Here is a 17,440-nt window from a genome sequence, read left to right on the forward strand (position 1 = left end):
GTCCTGCTGAGGTGTGAGAGAGAAAGGAGTGGAGAAAGGACACTGTCTCTTGGGCACAGAGCACATCGGGGTCCAGGATCTCTGAGACAGTATCCAACATTTTTTTAAAAAAGAGAAGACTTAAGGGTAGACTGGCTAGCTGTGCTAAGTGACTTCACACTTAATGTCACACCGTAATGGGCTGGTACCGAGTGACAGTGCTTTCTTACCTGCACAGGGGCCTGGCCTCCACTCCCAGCATCAGAGGAAAACAAATGAAGGGTAGTAAGGATGTCCCACCTTAAATAAGACCAGGCAGCGCTGGGCGGCGAATGTCACAAGAGAGGGTTTGTCCCACTCTCACGCACCCTGGCCATGAGGCTGGATTTCTCGGGGTCACCTTTAATGGTGTTTCCCTGTGATGCCCTTCAGGACACAACACCGTGTTAGTGGTTGGCCAGTAACCGATTACTGTCACCCCTACCAAGTTGCAGGCTTGGAAGATAGCAGCCAGCTGCTAACAGGACCTCAGCTAGGAGGCAGAACTGATTACTCTCTCTGTGAAACAGTCATATAAAACACTTCAGAGCCAAAAAAGGGGGAGGGGGGAATCTCTTCATGTGCGGCCATTTCAGTGGAGAGAGTTGCTTCTCTCCACTGACAAGCAGTCAGAGGGCAACCATAGCCTTGACATCACCAAGGCCCACTGACATCTTTGCTGCTGAGAAGGGCACAGAAAGCTTTCTTTTTACTCCTGTGAATAGACAAAGGGGTTAAGGACTTGGCCTCTGAGAACCAGTTTGTGCAGACCACACCTGGCTGTCTGTGTGAGGTGGCTTCTAGCAAGTGTACAGAGAGCTGTCTCCATCAACTCTGCCCACCCGCAGTACAATTTTACAATCTGCCAATCAGGTGGTGTCCACGACAAGCCAGAGGAGATGCGCAATAGCCAGAGACAGCACGTGGATGTGGCCAGTTAGACTCTGAGAACCACTCTGTTCTCACTCCAGGAGACGCTTCTCACTGAGAAGCCAGTGTGTGGGCTTTTGGTCTCTTTCTCTGGGCACTTAGGATGCCCTTTACTGAGCGCCTGTAACCTTATGGACCTGTTTGTGCACACACATGTTGGTTCTCCCGCGTGCTGGGTTCCAGGTGCTTCTGACTCCTCTTTCATTTCTTTCTTGCCTGGAAGCCTTAAAGACATTTCACTGGAGGATTTAAGACCTGGGATTATCTTTCCTTGTGTTTGGTAAGGCCCAGCCCAAGGGTACCTCCACGTATAAGCTCTTGGCTTATCTTCCAGCCAAAGAAATGCATGTTTCTCTTTTTCTTTATTTTCTGATGAATCAAAGATGGATCAGGCTGGTCCTTTATTATTAGTTTCAATTGACAAATACAGATTATACATACTTAAGGAATATCTGATATTCTAAAATCTGCATACAATGTAGAATGGCTACATTAGGCAAATTGGCATCTGCATTATTTCATATACCATTATTTTGTGGTCAGAACAATGAAAACCTACTCTCAGCAATTTTTAATAGTGTAATACTCTGACACCTGGAATCACCATGTTGTACAATAGATGTCTTGAACCTGTTCATCCTTGAACAAAATGGTTCATTTATTTTTATTTTATGTGCAGTGGTGTTTGGCCTGCATATATGTCTGTATGAGGGTTTTGGATCCTCTGGCACAGGAGTTACAGACAGTTGTGAGCTGCCATGTGGGCGTTGGGAATTGAACCTGGGTCCTCTAGAAGAGCAGCCGGTGCTCATTCTGCTAAGCCATCTCTCCAACCCCATCAAGTCTTATATCCTTTACCCATCATCTCTCCAATCCTTAACACCTGGTAGTTGCCATGACTACACTCTCTTTTGTCGTCCCCTCCACTTCCTTAGCATCTTCATACTAAGTAAGAACATGGCATCGTTGTCTTCTTTAGCTGTCTCCTTTTCCACTGAAGGTGATGACCTTTCGGTCCATTTACTTTTGTCCCAGATGATAAGGCCTCCTTCAGTTTTATGCCAAATAGTACTCCATTGTGTTCAGGAACCAGTTTCTTTATCTACCTGTCAGTTGGATCCTTTGGTTGACTCTCATCTTCAGTACTGTGAGTGGCACTGACATTGGCATGCAGATGTCTCTCCAGGGGTGGAAAGGGCTGGGCTTTCTGTTTATGGCTTTGTTTGGAAGTCAAGGCCTGTTCTTCCTCCGACTTTGTGTTTCCCTTTTCACATAGTTCGCAGGACCTGTGATAGGCATCCAGGTACCAGCTTCACAAGGTTCCTCTGGAATGCTGCAGGAGGTAGGTTGTTCTAGGCAATTCCAGGACAAATTACTGAGCAACCCCCGCCCCCAGCACTGCCTCAACCTGCTGCGCTTCTCAGTGCCTCTTACCTGCCTTTCTTCACCTGCTGGCCTTGCTAAGAGTGCATTCTCCCTCTCCTCTGGAATACAGGATGATGGCCACCAAAGGTGCAGATTTTAATGTAAGGGATGCCTTCTGGTCAATTTTTGAACTTTTCCAGAGGAAGAGAAAGAACTTAGGTAAGTCTTGCTTGCAGCAGCTGACCCAAGAGACTTTCACCCTGCTCTGGCAAGCTTGGAAAAAGCCTATTTATACTTTTTTTTTTAAAAAAAAAACCTACTGCTGTCCAATTAGGCTGTGAAGGGGGCTGGTTCTTTCAGTTCTCTACAAGCCTGTCAATCAGAAAGAGACCGATGCCCAGGTCCTGTAGTTGCTCAGGAGACATGCTGAGGACCAAGCAGTCCCTGCAGATTCTTCCTCATAAGCAAGGCTTCTCTCCTCCCAGACAAGGGCCTATGATGAGAGTGCTGTTGGTCCCGGTGAGAGCTTCTCTTTGGCTCTGCTCCCACCCTGTGCATTTGTTCTGGTAGAAAACAGACTCCTGCTACAGAGCCCACTGAACGCTGTTAGTGATGTTCATCTACCCAGTGACTGTGCTCTGGGTCACTGTGTACCAGATGGCTCCCATGCTATCTTTAGAGACTTGCTAAGAGAGACCCAAACCATGCAGAATTCAGTAACACATTGGGTCTCGCAGCATGAGCCATAAGCCCTCAAACTCATCTAAACAGATTCATCAGAAACACTGGTCTTCAGTAGACCAGTTTGGAGTTTTTCTCTCTTGCTGAAGTCTGTGGCTAGGTCAAGACCTAATCCTCTCAGAATACTTCCTTACTCTTTCATCTGTTTGAAAGGAGCCAGAGAGGGGCAGAATGTGCTAGGCGCAGAGCTGAAATGAACTGCATCCAGAATCCCCTCTCAGGGTTTCTATGCACTTCTCATTGCCTACACTGCCTAAACCCTGAGTAGCTGGTGCTTTTTGAACCCCTTCCCACATCCTCGCTGCTCTCTCCTTGGTTGTCTTTGCTGCCTGCTGCACCCTCTCCAGACATAGACGAATTCCCCTTCCTTGGGTCAAAAGACTGTCTCTGAGAAACGAGAAACCAATATACAGGATTGTGCTTAAAGGTTTGGTTAGCAGCAAGGCTCATTTTTTATAGAGTTTTGGCCTTTTAAAGTATAGCACTTAACTAGCTATTCAATAGGGCCAGCCTGCAAGACAGCTGAGCAGGTAAAGGCACTTGACTTGATGCCTGACTGAACACCAGGATCTACATGCCAGAACAGAACTGACTCCTGTCCTCCGGCCTACATACACATACTGTGGCATGAGCACCCACCACAAACACACACACACACACACACACACACACACACACACACACACAGATAAAATAAATGAGTATATTTTTTTGAAGTCCCGGCTGTACAGCCACTGGCCACGTATTTGCCAGGCAGCCCAGCTGCTCAGCTCCCTCACCTCGTGACCACAGCGTTACTTCTGTGGCTCCTGTACTTGGGCACTAGTGGTCTAGCCCAACTTTTACTTTGTAGATGGGAGCAGAAAGGTCCAGGGAAACTGGCTACCTCTCTTTCCATAGGACACTTCTCTAAACAAACAAACAAACAAACAAGACAATCTTCTTGAAAGATTTACTTTTAATTAAAAAATAAAAGTTATCTTAACATATCTGCATTTGCAGCTTCAGGGATGGCAACTTAATGAAGGGAAAGGCAAGGATCATCGGTTCTTTTGTCACCTGACCATCTTACAAAGGTACAAAGGCACACGTGTTTACAGACAGACAAGCAGGACTTGAGATGTCCCTAGTAACTCCCCTCCAACTCCTTTTCTTTCTTTTCTTTTTTTTTTTTTTGTCTGCCTTCAACAGTTTTCCCCACCCCACCCTCAAAAAACAAAAATCCAAAAACATTCAATTCTCTTAAAACTACAGAAATAAGCGCTGAGTCGGCAAGGAGCTTGGGTAAGCCTCCCAAGCACCTCCACCTACCTCTCTCTGCTTCTCTGACCGGCTGCCCAGAGGGGAGCAGAGAGGAAGAAGAACCACCCTCACTGCAGGCCAGCCCAGCCTGCCACACTGACAGACTGCTGTACCCAACCCCACAGCCATCACCCAAGCCCGGGAATCGGCTCCAAAGCGCTATCTCCCTTACTCAAGGGTATCTGTGGCTAACACAGCCTTGTAAGAAGGGCAAGTCCCACGTGAGCAAGTCTTCATCAAATGCTCAGGATGAGAATGCCTCTGGGAGGAGGGAGACAGGCAGCGCTCTTCTACCTACACCTTGCTGTCTTTAAAGGTCTTCTGTCCTTTCAATGTCTCCTTGCCTTCTCTCTTCCCTTCCTCCCAGTCTCCCCCTTCCCCCACAGAACTTTATTTTAACTTAATGGTGGGGGTTCAGAGGAGGCTTCTGGCAACTCCTGGGGCTGGTGAGGCAGTTCGGCCACCTCCAAGGGGACACTGCATGCTTTGGGCTCCTGGATATCACAGGACTCCTCGTGTCCCTGCAAGGGCTCCAGCTGCTCTTGGCCCTGGGCCTGGCTATTCATCTTCTCTTCAGCTTCAATCTCCTCTGATGTGGGAATGGAGTTCTTCTTGGGGCGCCCCTTAGGTTTTGTGGGTGCTTCCTGTCCACCTTTAAGGACCTACGTGAAAGAGAGAGAGAGAGAGAGAGAGAGAGAGAGAGAGAGAGAGAAGTTATTGGATCCAAGCAACCCCTCCATATGCACCTTCCTGCTCCTGGACCACCCTCACACATCACGGTGTGGTTTCCCTGCCGACAGCAAAGCCACAGGGCTTAGGCACATGCATTTTAAGGCCATCCCTGTATCCAGCTTCTGCCATGTGCAGTGGCTATGAGTCAGCATCACATATTTTGGCATTTAATACCTTTATCATCAACACAGAAAAAAAGTCACCTCCTTTGGTAAGGAAAAAGAAATTAAAGTTTAAATGCTAAGGAAATTAACTCTGGAACTGACAGGTTAAAAGGACAGGAGCCAAAGCAAGCAGGAAAATAAACACTCTCGTGTGAAAATGAAGCCTGAATCATCTTTTCAAGGCAATCTGACAATTCAAGTTAAATTCTTTAAAATGTGAACCCCTTTAAATTTTTTTCCCCTCAGGATAAATCCCCAGCTCTCACCTACGTCTAAAAAATAGGTTGGTCTGCAAAACATATTCAATCCAACACTGGTTATAACAGTAAAGTTAGAGAAGAACCCTAAAAGTCATATGATTATAGTAAATTCAAAATAGAGATTCTTGATAACCAAAATAATTATTACATAAGAAAAACATTATCAATATATTTTATTAAAAATAAGTTCTAATGCAGTATATTTCAACTTTGAGGCCAGACAACTATATGCTGCCTGGTTTGCAGTGCTGAGACAACAGATAATGTTTCATCTCTTATGTTTTTTTCTGAATTTTCACCAAGGATCATTTATAAGAATTTCCGTTATCAGAGAAAAAAGATGTTATTCAATATATTCTTCTGTCTTATTGAAAGAAGTAGTTGGCTATCCTGGAAAGGGTTATAATCACAAAAACTAAGTTCCAACTCTACCACTTCCAAGCTTTGTCTTTGGAAGGCTCTTTAAGAAATCCAAGCCTTAGTTTCCTGATCTGCAAAATGGAATTCAGAGTACCTTCAGCTGCAGGATGACTGGGAACAACCCTTTGTGTACATGAGAAACCAGGCTATTTGCTGAATGACGGCTTTTTTTCTGTTCCGATAGCCACTCTCTGGCTGACATCTTTTAGAAGCCTATCAGCCCTGCTCCCCCAAGTCAATCAAATTCTCTCCCCATGTGTCCTATGAGAACTTTTATTAAAATACTGCCTCTACATGCATATTTGCTGGTTCCAGGCACACAGAGGGCATTTGACAACTATTTTGGACCAAACCCTTCTCAGTAAACACTTCAGAAACTTCAAGAAAGATCAAAAGCTCATCATGGTGACATATGCCTGTTATCCAACAAATTGGGAGGTAGAAGCAAGTGGATCAGGAGTTCAAGGTCATCTTTAATTATATACAAGTTCAAGGCCAGCTGAGCTACATAAGACCCTATCTCAAAACAAAAAAAGTTTTTAGGGGAATGAGGAGGTAGGTGTAACCAAAATATACAATGTACATGTATGAAATTATATTACGTATGAAAAATAACACAATATATATACATGTAAAACCACACCCCAAATGGCCTTTGTTGGTATAAAAGATTCATATACTTGCCCATTTTGTGATCTACACAAGAATCCCCATGAGACATGTAGAAATCATTTTTCAATATTCATAGTTTATTTAGTAAAAGTAATATATATAGTCCTTCCTCCACCGCCTCGAATCCCTGGTTCTGTGTAGTTAGTATTCTGGGGGAGGGGGGGGTGCTAGTATGAAAAGCTTTGGGAGGGTTTGAATTAAATAGAGAAGGGATAGGAGACATTGTTGCTACTTCCCAGAGCCCTAACTTCCTTCCACAAGGCTTCCCTTCTTAGAGCTTCCATCATTCCTCCAACTCCAACAGCATTACAAACCAGAGCTAGAGCTGCCATCCTACACAGAAGCCTTTGTGGCCATTCTGGATCCAAACTACAAAATATCTCTAACTTATTGCTGTCTTCTCCATTTGCACAGAAGCTCCTTAGAGACAAATCTCTCCAGACACTTCAGTTGACAAGACCTTCCTATGTAATCACTGTTTATCTGCTCTGTTTCTTTCTTCAAAGGCAGAAGAACTTCTCGGCCTGAGTAAAATATCTCAAAAAATCTTAAGTTCTCATTAGAACAGCTTTGAGATATAGTTTGCATTTATGCTTCATGTTTTAAAACTGCCCAATTCAACAATGTTTAGCATATAATTGCCAACTTGGACAATTATCACTGCATTTTGCAGCTTTGGAGCATTTTTCCTCATCCCCAGTAGAAACCTTATACCCATCAGCACCAAATCTCCATTCCCCACCAAATCCCCACAACCTCTTTTCCCTGCACCTCAGCACTAGCGTCCTCCTGTTCTCCTTATAGATGAACCCATTCTGGACTGTTCATATAAGCAGAATCATAACACGTGGGCTTTGCTTACTTCACTTGGCACAGTGTTCTTAAGATCCGTCTGTGCTATAGCATGGACCAGAAAATAATGTCTTTATCAAGGTTTGCTGACTCTCATCAGCTGATGGATACTCAGGTTACTCCCACCTTTGGGCTCTGTGAATAATGATGTTGTGAACAAACAGCTCTTCAAGTTTCTGCTTGGACCCTTTCCAGGTCTATACCCAGAAGTGGAATTGCTGCATTGCATGGCAACTCTATGACTAACACTCTGAGGGTTTGTTCTAAGGTAGCTGAACCACTAGACATTTCAACCAACAATGTGTGTGGATTTCGGCTTTCCACATCCTCACCAACATTTGTCATTATGCCTTCCTGATTATAGGCATCCTCGCTCGTGCAAAGCAGGGCCGCATTGTGGTTTTGATTTGCGTTTCCCTAATGGCTAACATTGCTGAACAACTTTTCAGGTGCTTATTGGCTTTTTGTACATATTTTAAAATCAGTTTTACTTAAAACATAATTCTCCCTTTCCCATTCTCCATCCCTTCCCACATACCACGCCCCTCACTGGTCTCTCTCAAATTCAAGGCCTTATCTTTCTTTTTAAATTGTTGATATATGTGTTTTTCCCTCAGTATGTAAGTACAGCCTGTTCAGTCTGTACACTGCCTCTTTTGTGTAAATGATTTCAGGGCCGACCATGTGGCACTGGATAACTATTTGGACATCAATTTGTCTGTTCAAATTGTCTTTTTAGAATACGCTATAAGAGGTTTTGGGGTTTTTTGTTTGTTTGTTTGTTTGTTTTTGTTTTTTTAAATACAGACACATGTTCCTTATAGAACATTTGAAAGTTCTTCCTCCCATTCTGAGGGATCTCTTTTTACTTTTTTTTTTCCTCTCTATTCTTTTCACTTTGTGACAGTATCTTCCATTGCACAAAAGTCTTCAATTCTCATAAAAATCAAACTCAATTTTTTTGTTGTTGCTAGTGATTTTTGTGTCAGATATAGGAAAGCCTTGCTTAATTCTACATCAAAAATACTTAGGTTTTCTTCTAAGTCTTTCATGGTTTTAATTCTTATGTAGATCTGTGATTTGTTTTTAGTTAATTTTTGTGTACGAGGGGGAAAAAAAAAACTATGTATTCTCAATAAACAGCTCTTTCCAACTGCAATTCTCGACTTACTTGAATCCATCCAGAGAGCTCACATGGAGGTGTGAACACTAACAGAAATCACCTCTGCAGAGGTGACACCCTGTATTCCTTTTTGGGTAAGTCAGTATCTGATTTTGATGTCAGTGCTTTTGAAAGGGCCTGACTGTGCCAAGACAGAATCTACGTGTTGAAAGCTGCTCCACCGGGTATGAAAGAGGTTATACAAAACACAGTTGCCCCATGCAGCAATCAAGTTAGTGAGGGCAGGTCTAAGGGAGCCATCTAATTGGCAAACCAAAGTCCAGCCCAGCAATTAGAGAGCACCACCCACACAGCTTGGATCTACCCTACCTGGCTGTTTTCCTATAGTGTGAAAAAAAAAAAAGCCAAAACAATCAGACCATTTTCTAAATGGAATAAAACATTCCAGTGCAAGCAATAATTAGGCGATAACTACCCTCCTGGCTGCTTTCCGCATCGACCTCTGGCCCCCTGCCTCCCAGCGCACCTGAAACGTGCAATTATCTGGCACCCGCCCTGCCCCAGGACTGCACCCTCACAAGCACCCTGCAGCTGTCTCTGGGGGCTTGCCTGCCCACCGGTTCCTAGAGACAGTTTCTCTCTTAGTCCAGAGAGGCCAAGCATAAGGTGGGCATAAGGTCATATGCTTTTCTCTTGTCTTTCGCAAAAACACCCTGGAATACAGTACTTCAATCACTATGTCTGTTGGCAGTCCTCCCCTGAACTCCAGAGCTAGGCATTTGAATGCCCTGTGGCTGAGGGTGTCGAGATGGGTCTTTTTGCTTTCTTCCTGAGGTACTTAGATGGAGTTCAGCCAGTCACCTCAGAGAGAAAGGGATAACAGGGTAGAAGGGTGCATCTTCATTTCCCCCTCTTCCGGACAAGAAGCAGTTGACAGAAAGGCCTGGTAGGGATCAAACTGAGCCAAGCATAGATCTGGACTTAAACATAAGACCCCAAACTACTGGAATCTAACATTCTCACCAGCATTTCATCCTGCTTAATGTGCACATAAAACATGCCGCTGTTTTTACTGTTTCTGTTCATTTGCACTTCCTAACAGATGCCAGGATTATGGACTTAGTGAGAGTTTTGCTTCTCTCTCCAGGCCCCCTCCTTCCTGCACAGTTGGGACCATAGAGTTGATGATGGGGTTTTAGTGATGCCCAGAAAAAAGTCTGGGTTCTCCTGCATGAATCTCTCCCACAGAATTACTGCTCACATTAGTTCTCTGTCCCAGCCTGAAGACCCAGTGTCACATTAGGCCTCGAACTGTGACCCAGTGCCAAACCAGGGGACCAACAACCCAGGACTCCAATCAACTAAAAGGGCATTTTGAGTGGTCCTAACAGCCTGTAGACATCACTTTCACTTTACCTATCACGGCCTCTAAAAGTTTAGATTCTTGGAAAACACGGATTTTTGTCAATAATAAACACTAAAAATAATGGTGGCTAATATCCCTTGTCTGCATCCTGTGTGGCAAGCTCTATCCTAGGTATTTTGTAGATGCTACCTCAGATAGCACAACCCTGTGAAGTAGATGTGAGGCTTTGCCAAGCAGACACACAGTAACCTGTCCAGGGTCACAACTGGTAACAGTTTCACTGAACTGTGGACTCTCTAAGAACAATGCAAGCGCTAGTGGCACCTGTGTGTGACAGTATAGTCCACCCACATTCTGGAGTGGGGCTGGATCCTCTTTCAGAAGAGGACTGAGTTTTCATACTGCAGACCACTGAATAATGAGACATTTTCAGCCTGACACAAAGGCTGTGGCTCTGCCGAAATGGAATATGGGATAAGCATTTCGTCTAATGTGCAAAATTAAATTTACTCAACCCGCTATAGGTAGGTTACAGATGCTGACCAGTCAAAACTCGTCCAAGATACTATCTTGCTCTTGGCAGCTTTGTCCTTGGCAGCCTCGTGAGTGAGTCTGAGAATCAAATGCTAATCTTTTTCCAGTTCCAATTAGGTTACTAGCCTTGAGACATCTTTATTACCCAATTATCTTTTTCTTTCCTTCTCAGTACCTGAAGAGATAGCCTTGAAAGCGTTTTTAGCAGGAAAATATGTGAAGCAATCCGGAGCTCAACAATGCCTTGCTGTTCTGAAGGAGTCTGAACTCAACACTTAGAACTGAACGCCACGCCTTGTGTGTGGCTCCTGCCATTTTGAAGTTCCTAAGAGCGCCCCAGGCCTTCTGTCCCTTCTTTCTGCCTGCAATCCATTCCCCACCGTCACTGGACACATTCCCATTCACCCACTGAAACCAGATTAATGGTGCATCTTCCACAAAGCCCTCCCTCCTTTTCTCTGCTCCTGAACCCTGTCAGCCCTTCCTCTGTTGCCCTGATTATTCTGTGTAATTTAGTTTTCAGGTCTGTCTAGAGCATCCTTTATCTGTGACAACTTTCCTCCCTTTCTCCTGATCCCCTGCCTCCCCTTGTACTCCTCACCTCACCTTTCCTGTCCCTTCAACACCTTTTTCTCCTCTCACAGTCCTTTTGAGTCTTGCGACTTACACCCATACTCACAGCCATACTCATAGGGAAACACGGAGGACCACAAAACACATTTAAGGTTTTAAGGGACAGCTTGAGCTTGTCACTTCATGCCTGTTACCCGATAGGCATTAACTGCTCCATATGTTATTGCTGACATGAGCTAAAAGCTTTGTTCCTCTCTCCTGAAGGGACCTGAGTTTGGTTTGCCTCGAATATTCTCTCAGGTTAAATCTGCTGAGTTACTTCCATTGTGAAGTGTATGGTTGATAGTTATCACCAACCACTCCACAACCATGCCAGCAGTGTAGTGGCTGATGAAAAACAAGTGATGTCAGAGCCCAAGGCACACGCGCTGTCCCACGGGGGACTGGGCGGTGCTAGCCAGGAGGACTGACTGGCTGTCAGTTCGTTGCTCAGATGACTCATGAGCAGATTGCTGATAACCAATTCAAACAATGCTCTGCTACTCGGGAGACATTGATCTCTGCGATGATGATTGATGAGGAAAGAAGTAGGTGGTGGAACTTAAAAGAAAAAGAACCAAAGGGACGTGCCCAAAATGTGCAGGGAGGGGCATGCAAGGGAATGCAGGCCAGCACCTCTCCCTCCCAACCTCCTTCAGAGAACAACACCCACCCTCCCCCAGTTTCCATCATAAGTTTCTTAAGTCTAGAACAGTAGAGAATTTTTAGAATGACTCCATTTGTCTGAATTTCCTTGTCTTTCAGTTTCAACTTTTCTCTCCAGCTGTCTTGGCTACAGTATCTCTGAACACTTTGGGGGGCTTTGTCCACTCAAACTAAATAACTGGCGCTGGCTCATTCTGCACTCCCTTGCTGCTTCCTGGGCCTTCTCTCTGTAGCTACATGACAAAGTCCCCCGGAAGCAGAGGTTGTGTTTTATTTTCTTTCCCATGGTGCTTGGGACAGGGATGGCTAACAGAGGGGAAGCAGTGCTGCAGGTCGGCTGTGGAACAGCATCACTCCCAAACGTAGATTATCCAGAGGTAGGATTTAAGGAAGTGGCTGCCTCACGAGAGCTCTGCCCTCCCAACAGGTTCCTAATCTGACAGGCTACTGGGAGGTGGGAACTGGTTGAAGGGAGCATTATGCCTTGAAATAACCTGGCCTGTCCCCAACCCTGCCATGGGTCTCTGACATCAGAATCCCTGGGGAAGGGAGGCTTATCCTAATCTCCAGTGACTATGATGGCCGTCAAGTTTAAAGATTCCTGCGTTAAAGGGCATAGACACAGAAGCATGTGCATGTGTCTTTTTCTGACTATTTCCAGAGAGTTCTTAGCTATGAAGGAAAGAGAGTTCTTTGCAAGTACTAGAAGGTGGGGATCAGATTACCAGCTAAGTGGCTTATAGGCTTTCTTCTTTGATTTCTAAGGAAACTAAAATAACAACAACAACAATAATAACAATATCTTTCTGGTTTAAAAAATTAGGTTATCCAGAGAGGCTAAGCAACAAGAAGGGTACAAGGATCTCCCCAGGAGAAGGGAAAATAAAATCGACATCACAGGTGGACTGGGAATAGGTGGGGCTGGGAACAGGAGGGAACAGATGGGGTGAAGGGAGGCAGAAAATACTGGGAGAAAAGACTGGAACTCGGGGACATTTCGGGGGGCAACATGGAAACCTCGTGCAGTGGAAACTATGAAATCTATTAGAGTAACCCTAGGAAGACTCCTAGGAATGGGGGACACAGGGCCTGAATTGGCCAACTTCTGTAACCAGGCAAGTCCTCCTCAAGTGGAGGGTTTGGGAGGGACACCAAACCAGCCACAAAACCTCTGACCTACAGACTTCCCTGCCTGTAGAGTGTGCTGGGACCAGAGCCTAGCAGAATCATCATCAAAGAGACCAGAAAGATTTCATCCAGCAACTGATGGGAGCAGATGCAGAGTCCCACAGCCAAACATTAGGCAGAGCTTAGAGTCCTGTGGAGAAGCGGGGAGGAAGGATTGGAGGAACCAGAGGGTTCAAGGACATACCCAGAAATGCAGCCCAAAGAATCAAATGGGCAGGGTTCAGGGGAACTTGCAGGGATCAGGGAACTTGGATGGGTCTGGTCTACGTCCTCTGTATATGTGCTATGGCTGAGTTTCTTGGTGTTCTTAAATTGTAACAGTGAAAGCAAGGGCCTTCCCTGACTCTTTGCCTACCTGGGAAACCCTTTTCCTCCTACCAGGTTGCCTTGTCCAGGCTTGATGTGCTGGTATATGCCTGGTCTTATTGTATCTTGTTATGCAGTGTTTGGTTGATATCTCTGGGAAGCCTGATCTTCTCCGAGAGGAGATGGGGTAGATCTAGGGTAGAGGGGAAGTGTGTGCAGGAGGTAAGAGAGGCTGAGAGGAGGGGAGTGAGGGGAAACTGTGATCAGGATGTATTATAATATATATTATATGAGAGAATAATTTTAAAAAGAAAAGAAAAAGGAATGAGGTCAAGTTAAAGCACTCTCCCTTCTCAGCTAGTACTTCAGAAGACCTTCCATCTTGAAGCCCAAGCTATCAGAGATCCTGCCTGCCTCCCAACAGCCCTGTGGGGGAAATTCTTCCCACAAGGATGGACTCGGGGTTACACTCCTTGTCCTTGCTTACCATCTTCTTCCATTTCATCCTGCGGTTCTGATACCAAGTCTTCACTTGTAGCTGAGTGAGTCCCAGAGACTGGGCCAAGTCCAACCTAGAAGGCAGGAGACACAAGGGGAAGTGAGAAGGAGAGGCAAGAACAAGAGAGGTGGGGACGAGCACCAGGCCCTTGCCTCTAAATCTCAGGCTGTCACCATGAAACCAGTCCGTGCCCAAGAAGAAGAGTGTCTCCCTTCTGAGAGCACTGTGCTCTGGAAAACTCAGAAACTGGTCATGTGAGAGAACGTGAAGGAGAGTCCTTGTCCTCGACTCATTCTGTCTCTGAAATGAACCTGGACATCTGAGCTTTTGATCTTCACCCTGACCCTCTATAAAATATTCTGCTCCCTGCAAAAAAAAAAAAAAAGAAAAAAGAAAAAGACAAAAAAAATGGAAATAAAAAGTGAAGCTATACTTCTATGGGAATTCCATTCTTCACTCCAGACCACCTCGAACGGGTGAGCCTCCCAGTGCCCATGACTCCTCTGACTCAGCAGCCACTCCAGTAGACTATGCTGTCAGCTCTCTTCAGAACATGTTACCTCCCCGGCTCAAGACCAAGTCTTTCACTTATGTCCACAAAGGTACCTACTACATCGCTGAGTCCCAAAGCGAGGCTCAGTAATATTATGTGCATATGGTTAGGTGTGTGTGTTTGTGTGTGATGTGTGTGGGAACCCAAAGTTGATGTCAGGTGTCCTCTCCCATTACAGCCCACTTTATTTATTGAGACAGGATATCTTGATGGGTATCCTGTTTCTGCCTACTGAGTGCTGGGATTACAGGCTGCAACCCCACCTGTCCAATTTCCATGAAGGTTCTGGGGATCTGAACTTCAGTCCTCATACTAGAGAAGCAAGTGACTCATCCACTAAGCCACCTCTTCAGCCCCAGGAATTTACTGTAGCTGCCCTAAATTATCACAATGATTGGAATGTAAAACCTTAAAGAGTCCAGTGAAGCATTAAATCCATAGTCCCTCCTGCTTTCTATGCTCATCATGTCTCTACTTTTCTCCGCGGCCTTCTGAAAAGCCCTGAAGTCAAAGCCATTGCCATAGAGTGTACCGTGGGAGGTAAGCCCAACAACACAGCCGCCATTTCCTGAGCGTGTCAGCATCCCAGACACATACATGCTAACCTCCTGCCCAGTGCTATCTTTTCATCATGCTGAAGTTGGTATAATTATTCCCATTTTACAGATAAAAGATTTAAAGCTTAGAGAGAGATTAGAATTTCACGATAACATGGCCAAACTCTTCCTGACAGTTCATTTTCCTTTAAATAAAGTTTTTTTGGAACACAGACAAGTTCATTTGCCTTGATATTGCTCATGGCTACCTCTGTGCTACATCAGCAGATTTGAGTAGCTGGGACAGACCATGTGCCTCTCCCCCCCCCAAAAAATAAAGCCTGAAATAAACACTCTTCTGGCTCCATTTTTGCTGACTCCTGGATCCTGGAGCAAGAATGAAATCCACCCATGTCTGACTTGTATGGTGCCTTCTGTGTGAGGGCCCACCTCAGAACACTTCTCCACAAAGCAGAACTGTTGAAGGAAAACAGATGCCACAGCCTGCGGGAGCAGCCAACCCTCCAAATGGAACATGGAATATGAAGGGGCAGGTAGTCAGGTTTCATCCTTAGTTCTCAAGGCAGTAGCTAGGGACTATGTGGCTACCTGGTACCATCTGGAGGGACATGAGATCTGAGAAAACATAGCTGGCTGACTGCAACCTCCCCTGAGCGCCAACCCTCTCAGTGAGGCACTTCGGGCTTGTACATCAGCTTGAGCAGTAACCGCCTGCCACTGCTTGAAGGCTGCCAGGTTTCTGAGAATTGCCGCTTTGCAGATCTAGGACCCACTATTTCTTGCAAGCCTGCACAGGCTCAAACTTAAGCCACAGGCAGTCCAGGTGCAATGGCTCGGCTGCAGCTTTCTCTACCTGAGGAGAGCTAGCATTGGCACAAACACTGGGCTCTGACCCTGGCCTCAGCCAACTCTTGGTGCTCACTGGCACAGCTGCCCAAGCCTCCTGCTCTGATCAGGGTACATTAATTAAGCTTCTAGTAATAATTTTAAAAATAAAATCTGTCTTCAAAGGACTGTTGAGCCTGTCTTAAAGCTACATTCATATATATACCTGGTTGTCACTGTAGAGAGGCTACTGGCAGCTGAGTATTTTATTGAAAGTGATTAACTGACCAAAGCAATAACTCCCAATGCCAGCAGTACTTAGCTCTTCCCTTTAACGAAAGTACTATGCCGTAAGCATCATTCATTCTGAACAAACAATCCAGGTGATCCCACAATTCTGGTCCTCGGGCAACTCTGGGCTCCGGTGGTGGTAAGGGTCCTTTCAGGCTCTTGCAGGGTTTTCCTGAGCCTGGTTCACCTTTGCTGTCAGGTGCATTAGTCAGTGGAAGGTTCACAGTTCTGCCATGGCATTAGCAAATGCTGTTAGCTCACTTGGGAAAAATGCATCCTTGACTCACACTGGCTGCAGAAACATCTCACTGTCATCAGCTTTCTCTCATTACCTGCCACCGTTACAAATTCTCACTTCCCTGCATATTCACTCAAATGGAATCACCTAGGAAACTGGAGAAACAAACACGGAGGAGGAGGGCAGGGGTTGTGGGAGGAGGGAGTGCTCATGGCTCTGGTCACGTAGGAAGGTAGGGAACACAGGAGAGGGCGGGCGGGTTGAGGCAGCAGTGTCAGTGCCAGCCAGATGGAGTCCTCCTCCTTAGGCAAGTGAATCAAGTCTGTGTGGGTCCACTGAGAGAAGCCCAGGCAAGTATCAGGAAGCCCCAACAGATTGATTAGGAACTAACATTTCTCTCTCTCTTTTCTGTTACATTTTCTAGCGTCTGATAATAAACCTAACTTTTACCCATACTTTCTGAGAAGCCTCTTAGAAACACAACCATACAGCTAACAAGGATGGCTGTTCTGCCTGGTTACACAAGCCCATGAAGCTCAGTTACCTGCTACCTGAGATCACACGTATTAATTCCCAATTCACAGACATGTCTTCCCAAAAATGACCCTCAGTGTGAGTGTTCAAAGCAAAGCTCACTCTTCCCCACCAATCCCAGCCTGTCCCCAGCCTTTTGGCTTCCATGAATAACACCCTTGTATCCTAGTGGGCTGCCTCATTCGGAAACCATAGGACACTCAACTCTCACCCTTCTCCCTCATTCAAAGTCAGTTCTTCCCATTCCATTTTCAAACATTTTCTCTTCTCCTTTCTCCACTCTATTCCTTGCAGCCATCACAAGATTCTTTCATAATTGGCTTCTTTCTTTGTCCCATCACTTACCTACAATCCATCAGTTGTAATGCTACCGAAGCTATGATTCTAAAATGTAAATCTGGCCCTTATGGCCCAGTGACAACCTCAACAGCAAGACCCTGTTCCTCAGCCAGGCATGAGGTCCTTCCTACCCTCCTCTACACCCATACTTGTAGTTCCTTCAACATTCCCAGCAAGACAAGAGTTTATGCATTTTCGGGATAGCCCCACTATGTAGAATGCTCTGTCTCTTCTGGAACTTCTTAAAGTTTTCCCTGCCACACTCAGAAATATCTTTGGGTTTCTATGGCAACATATGGCAACAGTACTGCCTCTCTACACTAGAGCAACTGTAGTCATTCTTCCCCCATGAT

The 17,440-nt window shown here is 45.5% G+C and overlaps 1 protein-coding gene across 1 annotated transcript in view; it reads right to left on the reverse strand.

Moving 5' to 3' along the window:
- Nucleotides 1-3,994: 3,994 nt before the first annotated feature.
- The window catches only part of Barx2 (BARX homeobox 2), a 67,903-nt gene continuing 54,457 nt past the window's right edge, over nt 3,995-17,440 (reverse strand). The window contains exons 3-4 of the mRNA XM_021647024.2: nt 13,739-13,823; nt 3,995-5,018 (exon numbers count right to left, since the gene is read on the reverse strand). Of these exons, the coding sequence (XP_021502699.1) occupies nt 4,752-5,018; nt 13,739-13,823 (352 nt within the window). The 3' untranslated portion in view covers nt 3,995-4,751. The remainder of the gene's footprint in view (nt 5,019-13,738; nt 13,824-17,440) is intronic.

This window comes from Meriones unguiculatus, chromosome 1, assembly GCF_030254825.1.
Source record: "Meriones unguiculatus strain TT.TT164.6M chromosome 1, Bangor_MerUng_6.1, whole genome shotgun sequence".
NCBI classification, from domain to species: domain Eukaryota; kingdom Metazoa; phylum Chordata; class Mammalia; order Rodentia; family Muridae; genus Meriones; species Meriones unguiculatus.